The following is a 15660-nucleotide window of genomic DNA, read 5'->3' on the forward strand; positions in this document are numbered from 1 at the left end:
TTTGCCACAAATTAACTTTGTGTTTGATGCAAATAGCCAGTTAGTGCAGAGGAGATGTATTTGACTGTGGCCGCAGTCTTTGACAAAGCCGGGAGGAATCTAGCCGTCGGTCCGTCCCCTCCCCCCTCCTCTCTCTCTCTCTCTCTGTGTGTGTTTGGTGGTGGAGGGGGACACTGGGACCAGCCGGTGACCTCAGGCCGAAAGAATGTCCCCGTTTACTCAGACCTCTCTCTGTCTCTCTCTCTCTTTTTGTGTTCAGATTCTGGCCCTCCCCAGACATTTGTCAGCACCAGAAATCTCAATGATCTCAACATCGTTTGTTGTGTTTACGCACGTCTACAAATGTCCACATCTAACTTTGCCATCACAATTAAAAAACAACAACAACAACTTATTCTCTGAACCATTTACACCTTTTTATTTTATTTTCTGAGGATATTTTGAGTGGTTCTTCGCCTTATGCTAGGGTGTTCTGGATGGTTGCTGAAATTTGAAAATTTTATATCACAATTATAGTGATCGAAATGATCACAATAAAATCACAGTATTGTTAAAATGTGCTGGAAATGTACTCATATGCACACTAAAATCATTTGTTATGTTGAAAACCAGCAGCACTACACACTTTTTGTTTGCATAAACATTGAAATAATAACATTAAAAACCATTTGTGTGACATACAACATAACATGTTTTCTACTAACATGCACTAAATAAAGTTTTATATGGTGTAAATCGTGTGTTTGCACCCCTAATTGAAAGTCTTTCCTCAGTTCTGTGTGTGAATCTCGCTTTATCACTCTGAATTAAGTCGAGTGTTCGTTTCTCTGTCGGGCCGCTGGCTGTTTGAATGTGGCAAGTGCATAAATTTTGTAATGGTGAAAAGAAACGAGATGTCTGCCATGAGCGCTGTAAATTAAGGGACGGGGAAAGAGGTCAGACTGATTTATGAACTCTGTGTGTGTGTGAGAGAGAGAATGATGAGCGTTTTGTGTTTTTTCTTCATGTTTGAATACGAGACAGACGTCTTACGTTCAGTCAGACTAGCAGCATAAAGTCAGATCGCTTCTTCTGTCCAAGAAACGCCCATTTAGACTGAAACAGTCTGACTAATTACAGTTGGCATTTGTGTACCCTGATTCTAATAAAACGCCATAAAGACAGTCAGTCAAATTTGAGCTTTTGATGCTGGTGGTTTTGCGAGTGTGTTTGTGTTGTGGGAATGAACACAGCTGTTCATTTAACATGCATCAAAGATAAAACATATTTCATTCTTTTAACCGTTTGATGTTTGCCAATTAAAATAATTGCTTGTTTGTTGTTGAAGCTGTTTGTAAATGCACAGCATGATGACACATGGAGTTTCTTCTGCAACATTTTGTGCCACGTGTAAGAAGAAACTTGTATGAAATGGGAGCATAATTTGCTTTTTTTCTTCCTGCAGGACGGAGGCTACGAGGAAAGGCTTTCTATAATGTTAACGGAAAGGTGTACTGTGAGGAGGACTTCCTGGTGAGTCAAAGCTGCATTTATTTGATCAAAAAACACTTTAAAAATAGTAAAATATTTTTAGAATTTAATGTAACTGTTTTCTATGTGAATATATTGTAAAATGTAATTTATTCCTGTGATCAAAGCTGAATTTTCAGCATCATTACTCCAGGCTTCAGTGTCACATGATCCTTCAGAAATCATTCTAATATGCTGATTTGATGTTCAGGAAACATTTATGATTATTATCAATGTTGGAAACAGTTATGCTGCTATTTTTGAGGAAATGTTGATGAATAGAAAGATAAAAAGAACAGCATTTATTTCAAATAGAAATCTTTTGTAACATTTTTTTACTGTCACTTTTGATCAATTCAATGCATCAAGTATGGAATAGTATAGATTTAATTAGAATGTTGTGACAAAATGGAAGTGGTTGCTTTAAACATAATATTTGATAATTAACAAAAACATGCAGATAATATGATTTAATAAAGTGACTTTTTTCCCAATCCTTGACAACAAAGCCACATTTTTTGCTAATTAAACTATTAATTTTTGAACGCAAGCATACGTACAGCTTTTAATCTCGTAATTACAGTAATTCAGACACAATGTGGAGCATTAATCCATTAAAAACATTTTAATCCATCTGATAGGAGGCAGGCAGTGTCTGTCCCTGTCACGGGTTGTTCTGCTTTTGTTGTGATGTGCTTCTGCAGAACCTGTCCTGCTGTAGGGTTACACCAGCTGTAGTGTCTCAACAAAATAGCTGCAACGCTTCATTTAATTTAATGTTTCCTAAGTGGGAGGTGGAGAGTAGGCTTGTATTGATTAGCACTCATTAGTGGATGGATGGATGTCAGAGTCTCTTGGGAGAACAGATGCTGTAGCTCCGCCCACCTCTTATTCTGCCTAAAGCCAAACACACACACACACAAACACACATTGGGAGAAGTGGGCAGATAGCAGATCCATCATCCAGGAACCAACTTCCTGTGTGAAATGCTTCTGTCAGATGTTATACTACTGTCACTAATCTTTCATGTGACAGTCCTGATAAAATATATATATATATATATATATATATATATATATATATATATATATATATATATATATATATATATATATATATATATATATGTATATGTGTGTGTGTGTGTATATCAGGACTGTATATATATATATATATATATATATATATATGATGATCCACGACTGTTTTTATGTTTTGTGATGGTTGTTCATGAGTCTCTTGTTTGTCCTGAGCAGTTAAACTGAGCTCTGTTCTTCAGAAAAATCCTCCAGCTCCTGCAGATTCATCAGTTTTCAAGCATTTTTGCATATTTGAACCCTTTCCAGCAGTGGCTGAATGATTTTGAGATTCATCTTTTCACACTGAGTACAACTGAGGGACTCAAACTCAACTATTAAAAAAGGTTCAAACATTCACTGATGCTCCAGAAGGAAACATGATGCATTAAGAGCCGGGGTGTGAAAACTTTTGAATTCAAATATCAAGGTAAATTGTACTTAATTTTTCTGCTGGGAAACATGCAAGTATCTTCTGTTGGTTCCGAAGGGCAGTACTAAATGAAAAACAACGATATTTAAACAAAATAAGAAAAATTCATCTTGTTCAAAAGTTTTCACCCCCGACTCTTAATGCGTCGTGTTTCCTTCTGGAGCATCAGTGAATGTTTGAACCTTTTTTAATAGTTGAGTTTGAGTCCCTCAGTTGTCCTCAGTGTGAAAAGACAGATCTCAAAATCATTCAGTCACTGCTGGAAAGGGTTCAAATATGCAAAAGATGCTTGAAAACTGATGAATCTGCAGGAGCTGGAGGATTTTTCTGAAGAACAGAGCTCAGTTTAACTGCTCAGGACAAACAAGAGACTCATGAACAACCATCACAAAACACAAAAACAGTCGTGGATCATCAGGTAACCACACACAGTATTGAGAATCAATGCTTCACATACTTATGAATAGGGTTATTTTAATAAATTCAGCTATTGTTTTGTCTTGTGAACTAAATGCAAACATCTTTTATGTAAAATATCTTACTCAGGACAGTACTAAACAAAAAATAACATGCATTTTTTATTATCCCTCTTATTTTATTAAAATAATTCTCATTTTCACAGATTCTGCAAGGTGTTCACATACTTTTTCATGCCACTGTATATATATATATAGTGTATATATTTTTCCCTTTATTTTGTTAAATACTGCTAGATATGTGGCTATTGGCCTCCTAGCATAGATATCAGCATTAATATCATCTAACATTTAATACTGAAAAAACAACACATTGGTCGGCCACTTAATAGGTTCATAATTGACCCCAAACAGCACTTCTGTGGACGTGACTGACTGAGGAACACGCCGCCGGGGGTCCGGCAGATGGTCTGTCTGAAGGGACGGGACGGGGTGGGGGTTTCCTGGTATTGATCAGTCCCTCCCAACCCCACCTGCTGGCCCTCACTCCACAATTAACACACAAACACCAACACACACCAATGAAAAGAATGTTCAGGCGAGTAGTGATGTCATCAGTATGGTATGGAGCCGAGTTCCACGGCCGGACGGAAAGTTCCACGTCGTTAAAACATGGCCTTTGGTTCCGACAATAGAATCCGAAGATCTTGTGTGGCCTTTGCCACTCATTTCCATAGAGTGCATGTTTGAGAACATCTTTACTCTAATGGCTGCGCTCCAAACCCTTGTCACCCTGGTAACCAGGTCAAAACCCTTTTCCGGCACAGATGGCTCCCCTCAGGGTTGTTTCTGTATTTAAGACGCATACAACCTGTGCACCATTAAGAACCTCTGAAGTCTTTATTCAAGACTGTAGATGTTGTTAATCTCAGGATTGTCTTTTAGAGGTCTAACACCTCATGCTGAAGAAGAGAATCCTACAGATCGACTCTTATAGTGGCCAGCTCTTTTATCCATCGAGTTTCCCAAACGCTGTTGATCTTCTCAGGAATCGTGCTGATCCTCTGAGATTCTCGGATGATGTCTGAAGTGTTTAATCAGATGCACCTCTCTGTCTACAGAGCTAAACACCTTGTAGGGTGTTACTGAAGCGCTCAAACAACTCTGAACACAGAGAGAGCGCGCCAGCGCCCCCTTCAGACCCGTCCAATAGATTAAAGGTGCTCAGTGATTGGTGGAAGTTTTTGAAATTACATTTTTTTGCATTTTGGAAGTTGACATGAAAGTTGAAGCAGTGTGACATGCTATAATTTATCATATATATTATATTATATTTTTGTTTAATATATTTTATATTTTTTTTAGATATTTTACTCTTAAAATATTTTTAATATATTTTTATAAATATATGTATAATATATTATTTATAATATTATATATACAACCTGAAACTTGAATTCCGGAAAAGTTTTTTAAATTTGAATAAAATGAAAACTAAAAGACTTTCAAATCACATGAGCTAATATTTTATTCACAATAGAACATGGATAATGTAACAAGTGTTTAAACTGAGAAATTTTGCAATTTTATGCACAAAATGAGCTCATTTCAATTCTGATGCCTGCTACAGGTCTCAAAATAGTTGGGACGGGGGCATGTTTACCATGGTGTAACATCTCCTCTTCTTTTCAAAACATTGAGGTTATGAGATTCTGGAGTTTTGGTGTTGAAATTTGATAGTTCATAGATTCATATTCATATAGTTTTGCATTTTGGAAGGTGACATGAAAAGTCAAGCAGTGTGACATCATGTAAATTATAGTATATTATATAAATATTTTTATTATATTTATATATTTAGTGTATATATATATATATATATATATATATATATATATATATATATATATATATATATATATATATATATATATATATATATATATATATATATATATACATTGTTTAATATTTCTATTTATTTAGTGTAGGTATACTTTGAATCATTTTGCAGATGATTTATTCTAGAGCGACTTACAAATGAGGAATAAAATAAATGATTCATAGTATGATTCATAGATTCATATTAGAATAGTTTTCATCTGTGACATGCTGTAATTTATCATAAACTTGTTTAGACATTTTTCTGTAATATACATGCAGGTTTTCTTATAAACAAGAATTATTTGTACTTTTAAGTGTGTTTAGCATTGATGAAATGTGAAATGTTCCAAATGGAGAAAACCTTGAAATGTTCACCACTTAAATCATAGATAGATATACACTTCACTTATACATTAATGTAAATTTAATGTTGAAAATATATATTTATTTGTTATTTTGACTTGCATAATTATTATATGACATGCCTGTGTCATGCTAAAATATTAATAAGTCCAAATATCTCAATCAACTCTTCTTAATAAATGATTATGCATTTGAAAAATCTATGAATCCTCAGTAAATTTCATTTACAAACATTTTTGAAGCATTTGGACCAATACAGTACTGTTGAGTCAGTAAGATTTTTAGCAAGGACGCATTGGTCATAAGTGACTCCAAACTGTTTAACGGTGTATGTTTCAAAGAAACACCATGTGCTGTCAAATATGATCTTACATCTGAGCTATGTCTTCCGTAGTATTCCGGATTCCAGCAGACAGCGGAAAAATGCTTTGTGTGTGGTCACCTCATCATGGAGATGGTAAGATTTCAGTTCCATCTGGTGCTTATTCACTTCTACTATTGCTCTGATTTTTCACTTTCCACTTGTCATTTAAATTAGTTTTACCGTTTTAAATAAATGTGGAACCAAAATGTGGATTATCAAAGCAGCATCATCTCTTAAAATACTCCGGCTCAGTAATGTGTGTCTGTACTTAGAAACAGATGATGTTATTGTGCCTCATTAGTGCTGCATCAGCCCACGACCATCTCACCTGTGTGTGTGTGTGTGTGTGTGTGTGTGTGTGTGTGTGTGTGTGTGTGTGTGTGTGTGTGTGTGTGTGTGTGTGTGTGTGTGTGTGTGTGTGTGTGTGTGTGTGTGTGTGTAGATCCTGCAGGCTCTGGGAAAGTCGTATCATCCAGGCTGTTTCCGCTGTGTGGTGTGTAAGGAGGGTCTGGATGGGGTTCCTTTCACCGTGGATGTGGAGAACAACATCTACTGTGTGAAAGACTACCACACGTGAGTGAAATCTTCACATTCACCCTGTTTTACATTCTAGAGCCAAGGTGTTTTTGTATAATAATGAATATTCATTACATCTATTATTATTATTATTATAGAGTGCAACAGTTAGAAATAAAAACTCCATTCATTTTCTCCATAAGAAAATTGATTTTGATAAACCTCATAAACCTTTAAAGCTATAATTGGATCCCTGTTGCATCTACCAACTCAGAAAATGTGTAAAAAGGTCAACCCAGTAACTTTGTTTTGGCAAGCCTTTCTCTGCAAGCATGTGATAAAACGAGCTGCTCAGATTTCACTCCCCTAGTGACGTAGGAAGGGGATCTTATTATAATATTACCGCCCCTTAATGCATTTTAAAAGTTGTAACTTCTTCCTGAGTCTCTCCATCAGTGTCGACTCCGGTTTGAACACCGTTACTGACAATCCTCATTTTGGCTGCGTGAGATTCTCCAGCTTTGTTGTTGTTGAGCTGTTTAAGCTCCGCCCTCTTCTGGAAAGGGGGCGGGAGCAGCAGCTCATTTGCATTTAAAGGGACACACACAAAAATGGCGTGTTTTTGCTCACACCCAAATAGAGGCAAATTTGACAAGCTATAATAAATGATCTGGGGGGATTTTGAGCTGAAACTTCACACACACATTCTGGGGACACCAGAGACTTATATTACATCTTGTGAAAGGGGCATAATTGGTCAATTTAAAGACAGACCTACTTTGACCTACAAGGTTGTTAATTGATGGTATTTGCTTCTGCTGAAGCAGTCAGCCTGCATTATTTCAGCTTATTTTTAAAACAATCATGTTTAACAGTGGAATTCCTGGTGAAAAACTACATTACCCATGAGGCAATCAGATAGTCGAAAAAAGCAACATGCTCTAAAATAGTTATTAAGCTCTGCCCACTCCCTTGAAACACTGCAAATTATGTTAACAAGGTGAAATGTATGTGTGTGTGTGTTTATATATATATATATATATATATATATATATATATATATATATATATATGCATATTTTGCAATAAACTTAAAATATAGTTTTTATACATATAATCAACAATCATAAATGAGTAGTTTTATATTTCTCAATCATTCTTAATTCGATTATACTGTATGCAGTGCTTGATGGGATTGTAGTTCTTTCCCTCACTATAGCCATTAAGAACAGTTTTGTACCTTTGTCGTTTTTTTTGCTTCAAATCAAAGTTGTAGTGTTGTGATTCTCCTCGTAGCTGATTGGCTTGTTTCATGGCTGTTTAACAAAGACACCCTATGGGGAAAATGAATGGAAAAAAATACTGTTGCACTCTATTGCACAGCTCTCTGAAATGCTTAATTATGATTGGTCATTCCGAGGTCAGTTACATCTTCATTAGCAACACTGTATAATAACACTCTAACAGATATCTGAGACCGCAGTATCATATTCAAATGCAGATGGTGCCATCTTGCGCCACAGTTACCGACTGAACTTACTGTAAAATGAATCCTTCAGTATTAATAGTAGGCCTACAGTATAAGTGTTCGTCTAGTTGCTGGAACATTTATTTTGTACACCAAAATGGATTTTAAGATAAAAACAGGTAATATTTTAAAACGGTTTCTTCTCAAATCAATATTTCATGTGGTGAAAATCTTCAAAAGTACAATATCCCTTAAATGTCTTGTTCGTCGAGGCTCGAAGCTGCTTGCTTTACTTTGCGGAAGATCAAGTAAACATTTTATGCCTAAATATTTACTGATGTGCCAAGTATCCATGTCATAAGTGAGAGATTGTGCATCCAGCCACAAAATAAGGGGTCCTGATCACCCTGTCAGGGTTTATTTTACATAATCCCTTACATAATGTGGTTTTCTGTCTCTTCATCTTCACAGGGTTTTTGCTCCTAAATGTGCCTCGTGTAACCAGCCAATCCTCCCAGCACAGGTACAAGCGTTTGAATTCAGTGATCTATGTTAGACTGATGTTGCATGAGTTAGATTGAGGTCACGCATCAGGACTGTCCTGACAGAGGTTAACTGGCTGTGTGTGTGTTCGCAGGGTTCAGAGGAGACCATACGGGTGGTGTCCATGGATAAAGATTACCACGTGGAGTGCTATCACTGTGAGGTAATTCAGACTCGTTCATAAGTCTGACTACAGGTTGCAGGTTCAGTTCCAGTCCTGTCATGATTGTGAAGCTGGTTTACTGTGATTCGCTGAGAGGAAAGTGCGTCTGGTAAATGGCACCTAACTAGGGGTCATGTTTACGCTCCTGGATAATGCTCTGCAGTTATGTAAGATGTGTTTTGTGTGTATTAGGGCTTGGGTCAGGTATAAATATGCATTAATATTGTGAATCATTGACTGATGACATTCCAGAGTGGGTCATGCAGCTAAGCTTTGAGTCTGTGAGGTGAAGTGTTCAATTAAACACATTTCTCAAAGAGACGAACATCTCAGTCTTATTATAGAGGAAATCTCAGGTTTTCTGATAAAGAAAGTGATTTTATTAACATGTAATTTTAGTAATATTTTGAATGATATTTAAGTAATTTTCTGAATTTAGCAACAAAAAAAAAAAAAAAATTGTCAATAAGCAGCCATGTACTTCTAATATATATATATATAATATATATATATATTAAATATTTATATTATATAAAATAAATATAATATAGGCCCTTTATTCCTAATAAAAATAAAAATAATTGTATTCATAATAAAAATATAAGAGTGTGTATATATCTAATGTATGTAATTTATTTTCCAGTAATGTGTATTTTCATCCCAATTTAATATAATTATTTTTTATTATTTGTATTATTAGTAAACATATTAAACAATATATATTTAGTATTACTTTTATTAATATTAATAAAATAATAATAATGATATATATTATAGATATATACTAGAATATTATATATGTATTAAAATTAATATTATATAAAAAATTAATATATGCCCTATATTTAATAATATTTATAATAAAAATATAAACGTGTAAAAAAAATATTTATTTACCATAAATGTGTATTTTCATACAAATTTAATATAATTATTTTTTATAATTTGTATTATTAGTAAACATATTAAACAACATGTATTTAGTATTACGTTTATTAATATTAATAAAAATAACAATAATTATATATATTATAGATATATACTAGATATATACTTTATAATATTCATAATAAAAATATACAAGTGTAAAAAAAAAATTTACCATAAATGTTTATTTTCATACAAATTTTATATAATTTTTAATATTTGTATTATTAGTAAATATATTAAACAATATACATTTAGTATTTTATTAATATTAATACAAATATTAATGATATATATTTTATAGATATATATTAGAATATCATTTGTGTGTGTGTGTGTGTGTGTGTGTGTGTGTGTGTGTGTGTGTGTGTGTGTGTGTGTGTGTGTGTGTGTGTGTTTGTGTGCGCACTTATAGTCAATGATTACTTTTGCATATATCACTTATCTTTTCTTTATCACAAAAATATGTCTTCCAATTCACAATTTGAACAAAATACAAAATTGTCATGTGACAGGGTTGAGATTAGGGTGATGCTTGAAGCCCTTGTCAAAACGTTGAATCCATATTTGTTTTTTCATGGTAATTTATTAACCATCCGAACTGCAGTTCTAGATTTCTTTCTCTTGCTACGGATTTTCCCAGTTGGCTTGCAGAAGGAATTTCCATCTATAAAGGAAGCTTTGTGCATTAAATTATTTACAGTGTAGCTCCTGCAACAAGAGTGATGATTCACTGTATTCTGATGTCTGAAAAAGGCTTTTATTGGGTCTGACTTTATTTCTATCAAACATATGAAGAAAGTAACATGCGTCTGCCTGGTTTGCAGGATTGTGGCCTGCAGCTGAATGATGAAGAGGGGCATCGCTGTTACCCGCTGGAGGGGCACCTGCTGTGCCACCGATGCCATCTGCACCGGTTAAAGACCCCTCTGCCGCCCCACCCGCCCCCGAGTTACCCGCTACACGTCACTGAACTGTGAACACACGGACTCGCGCTGAAGAAGAGAGCGGTGGAACGACAAGCAAGAGGAGATAAAGACAGAGAAGTGTCTGTCCTTCCCCTAAACAATAAACAGGGAAATCAGTCTACATATTTCCACTTGTTTAGGGTTTATGTGACCAACCAGGGAGGCTTTTATTACTACTTTCATCCCTCATCACCTTCTTCCTCTCACGTTCCGGTCTCGTTCGCCGTATCGATGGGGTTTTCGCTCCGTTCGGGACCCAGCATGAGGTCTTCAGCACTGCCGCAGGGGAACGGAGGGCGACCCGTGCCTGTTTTTCCTCCAAACGTGACCTCTGAATGCCAGACGACAGCACTGAACACACATACAGACTGAGATTATGACTTCCTGTGCCTTCATCGAAACTCCTGCGTCGATCAGGCCGTCACCTCACTCACTGCCTTTGACATGCACCATTCCTGTATGCGTGTGTCGTGCCGCTTTTTGTGCCAAGCTGTCCGGGTGTTTAAAGGGACATTTTACCAAAAATGAATCGTTTATTCACCCTCATGTTGTTCCAAACTGGTATGATTTTATCTTCCATGGAAGACAAAAGACATTTATTAAAATGTCCTTTTCAGCCAAGACACTATTGGCAAAACCATTGTTTTTCATTCCCTGGTTAATTTAGAGATTTTAGGCTATTTTGTGTCCATAACATGTTTTAGTTGAAAGAAAACATCCAAGATACACATTAAAGTTAGTGTTGACAAGTCGATTAATTGCGATAAATCACATTTAACATAAAAGTTTGTGTTTACACAATATATGTGTGTGTATATATTACATATATATATATATATATATTATATATGTTTGTGTATACACACGTATATTTATACATACATAAATGTTGTCAAAACGATTAATTGCATCTAACAAAAATTTATTTACATAATGTGTTATAATATGCTGTGTATTTATTATGTATATATAAATATATGCATGTATATATTTAACAAAAATATATTATATTTATATATAAAATATATTTATACAATATATAAATATATATATGTACATGTAAATATTTCCTTAAATATATGCATGTATATTTTTTAATACATATACAGAGTACACACACACACACATTATGTAAACATACTTTTATGTTAGATGCGATTAATCACGATTAATTATTTTACAGCACTAATACACATGTATATTTGTGCAATTGCACATAGACACACATATATAATATATATACACATATTATGTAAACATACTTTTATATTAGATGCGATTAATCACGATTAATTATTTGACAGCACTAATTTAAGTGTTCAATTACAGTTACAATGCATATATTTAAATGCTGTTTTCTCAAAATCGGACAACAAAATAACAAGAAATTTAATGCAAATGAGTGTATATTTAATTAGATAATGCCTTATTTGCATATTCAAACATTTTTTTAGAAAACTTGTAATTCAAAACTATTGTCTCAGTGTACAGTGAATAATCAACTGTGGAATTATAGTGACATCTGTTTATTTTTTAACCTGTAGTGTCTGAAATTGTCTATGAATTGTACAGGTTTGGAATGACGTGAGTGCGAGTAAATAATAGTGAACTGTCCCTTTAAGCATCAATGAAATGCCTAAACTAGTGGCGGCAGTGGACCGAACGCTGATGCATTGCTGGCACAAAGGTGGAATTTTCTTCACCATGTGACGTTATGAAACCTGCTGCATATAGCAGGACTAACAAATGTATATTTTGCAGAAGTCTGACATTGAATCTCTCTGGCTGGAGTCAGAGAGGCCGTTACGACCTGACACCAGCACAACGGGGTTGGATCTGTGAACTCGGAGGATCTTCTCCGCCAAACTCTTATTCGTAGTGCTCTTCGGACACTGGTTTGTCTCTGGATGAGGTGCCTTCCTGCCTTACATATTCCTTAATGTAGAGGAGACGCACTGTAATGTGTCTCAGGAGACTCTGAAGGGACTCTGATGTACGCAGGGGTCAAAGTTCAAGCCTGGATTTGCTGGATTCAACCAGGCCAGCCAGAGACCACCTGCATTTGTCCTGCAGTCAATTTTTGTTTGTGTGTGACCCGGTGCCTGAACCAGCCGCGATGCAATGAAGCCACAAGCAGCAGAACATTTTGCACATGTCAGAATAATAGTCATGAACACTATAACACACGTAGAAAAGTCTGGGAATGATGTTCACAAATGAAAGCTCTCTTATATTTTGACTAGATTCACATAAACGCTGGAAGCTTATTGCATTGCATCTGATTAGGACATGTTGTGAGTGTGTACGTCTGTGTGTGTGTGTCGTTGTGTATATGTTCATGTACACTAGTGGCTGGGCCACTGTGTGTGATTGTGTGTGTGTCATATACAGTAACCCTGATAAGTATTTAGACACTTTAAAACATCTGAACGTTATTGCATTACACTCTTAGGAAAACAAAGAGGTTCTATATAGAACTCTAAGGTTCTTGACTCACTTTATGCCAGGTTCTATATAAGGTTCTATATAAGGAGAAATGTCTTAAAGGGGACCTTTTCACAAGATGTAATATCAGTCTCTGGTGTCTCCAGAATGTGTCTGTAAAGTTTGAGCTCAAAATCCCCCACAGATCATTTATTATAGCTTGTCAAATTTGCCCCTATTTGGGTGTGAGCAAAAACATGCCGTTTTTGTGTGTGTCCCTTTAAATGCAAATGAGCTGCTGCTCCCGCCCCCTTTCCAGTAGAGGGCGGAGCTTTAACAGCTTTAACAACAACAAAGCTGGAGAGTCCATGATGATTCCATGATGGAACCCCTAAATATGAAGTGCGTGACGGAACCCTTTAAGGTTCCATATAGAACCTTTTCTTCCAAGAGTGTAGACAAAATATCAATGCAAATGTCATTTATTATAAAGGAAGTTGCACAAACACTTTGGACACAAAAAGGAGTTTGTCTTTGAAATAGTGAAACAATAGATCTAGTCAGTATTGTGTGTGTTTGTGGTTAAAACTGACTTCATACATGCACTAAAATCACCAAAACACCAGCTGATTAAAAACACTGAGGAAGATCCTGCAGTATTTGATCACGTTCAGAGCGTTTTAAGCATGATATAAATGCTTGTCAGGTCCGCTGTACACACTTCTCCTGTTCCACACAGACGTCTGCTGTGATACTACTGACAGAAACAGGCTGTATGTGTTTCCTGACCTGAGAAGATCTGATGTAGAGCGTTGTTTCTTAAATCCAGTGATTTTCTTATCTGCAAAGCAGACTGATGTACTCATGTGAAGATGTGTGTTTGCTGACTGATTACTGTACCGGAAGCACATAACGTCATCTTGACCTGGTTTTTGGTGAAAGAGGTTTCCCTGCAGATTTAGCTAAAGGAATGTTCTGGATTAACGTACAGCGTCTGTGACATGCCGTCGACTCCCAGAGAAAATCATCTTCTTTTTTTTTTTACCATGCATTTTCTGTGGTAATCGACAGCATGAACATTCAGTATAATGACAGAATATTCCTCTAAACAGTTCAGTAACCTCTGATTTTTCCACTTTCAGATCATTCCCGCAAGTGTGTTGTTATTTTTTTTAAAGTTCTCCACGTTGTCTTAATCCACTTTTAAAACATACTACTATTGTATAGCACAAGGCTAGAGTCCCTGTAAATAAACAGTGTAGAATGTATGTCCTGCATTTATCGGAGATTCCATGAACGGTAGCTTTCCTTCAGTTAGTTCGTTAAAAATGCACATCTTACATTCTGTTGCATCACCTTTTTTATCGTACAATGTTTTGATTCCTAGATATTTCATAAATAAAGAAAAAGCAAAGTAGATTTATTTATCTAAACGTGAAAAGTTTAAAGTTATTTAATGTATGAAAAGTCTGGGCGTATCATTTAACCGTAGATTTATGTAATCTGCTTTTTCAATAAAGTGGTTTTTGTAGTTAACTTAAACTGTGTGACTGTGATTTTATTTGTGTGGAACCTTCATCTTCAAAACTGTATTGAGTATTGAATTCATTTCTAATCATTTTAATTAACCAGCTAATATTCATTAAGAATATAGACAAACTTTATTTTACAGTAATTGTCTAGATTAGCAATATGTGGGTAAAATATTTTTTTCCAACGCATGTAATGTTATAAACACTATCTTTTTTAACTCTACATTTGTGCAGTAAAGTTAACTTTAAAGAAGATCTACATTTCTCATTTTCATTCAGTGAGATACCATGGAAAGTGTGCCATGCTTTAGGGAAGGATTTCTGTCTACTGGGCCCGGTTTTTCAAAAGTAATCCACTAGGATTTTGGATAACGGATTGGATCAAGTCTTGAAAATGTGTTTTTCAAAAGAAAAAACGGATTACATAATTGGATTAGATCACGTAATCCAATCTTGGTTTTGATCCGGATCAAACCAATAGTTTGGGTTTTTCAGAACTTTTTTGTAGGATTTGGATCACTTTGATCCAGAAAAACAGGATTATCCTGATCCCAACAGGGGGTAGGATTTCAAGGTGGATTCCAGGAGGAAAATGTAGTAAAACTTTAAAACTAGTCAAAAAAAAACAACATTTTTATCATGTAATATACATACACATTTTTATCCTGCTCTTGATTAGTTTAACTGTTAAAGTAATAAATTAAATGCAGACATTAGTCTACATATTTAACCTTTCGGTAACCTACTCTAAAGTAAAAAGAAATTTTGGTGCCATAAAACAATCCCTAAACAGCTGTAAATATCCAACAAAAATATATCTAATTCAAAACCCATATTCTTTCTATCAACTTGTCCCTTTAGGGCCTCCGTAGAGCACTGGAAATCCAGATTTGGTGATCCTGAAAAGTTCCTATCCGGATCAGATTGATCCAATCCGATGTTGCTTTAAAAAACTGGCTCCAAAATTAAGCTGGATTACGTGATCACGAATCGCAAAAAAAGGATTACTAAATCAATTTTATCCGGATTAAACCTTTTGAAAAATCGGGCCCTGGTGGAAAACAAACACTTTT

At 35.2% G+C, this 15660-nt stretch overlaps 1 protein-coding gene across 2 annotated transcripts in view; it reads left to right on the plus strand.

Annotated features, from left to right (window-relative positions):
* Positions 1-14572, plus strand: part of wtip (WT1 interacting protein) — a 35709-nt gene extending 21137 nt beyond the window's left edge. For both annotated transcript variants that reach the window (XM_067390636.1, XM_067390637.1), the window contains 6 exons: positions 1445-1512; positions 6077-6139; positions 6489-6619; positions 8502-8553; positions 8668-8736; positions 10491-14572. In XM_067390636.1, the coding sequence (XP_067246737.1) occupies positions 1445-1512; positions 6077-6139; positions 6489-6619; positions 8502-8553; positions 8668-8736; positions 10491-10643 (536 nt within the window). In that variant the 3' untranslated portion in view covers positions 10644-14572. The remainder of the gene's footprint in view (positions 1-1444; positions 1513-6076; positions 6140-6488; positions 6620-8501; positions 8554-8667; positions 8737-10490) is intronic.
* Positions 14573-15660: the final 1088 nt, after the last annotated feature.

This window comes from Chanodichthys erythropterus, chromosome 7 (genome assembly GCF_024489055.1).
Source record: "Chanodichthys erythropterus isolate Z2021 chromosome 7, ASM2448905v1, whole genome shotgun sequence".
Taxonomy (NCBI): Eukaryota; Metazoa; Chordata; class Actinopteri; order Cypriniformes; family Xenocyprididae; genus Chanodichthys; species Chanodichthys erythropterus.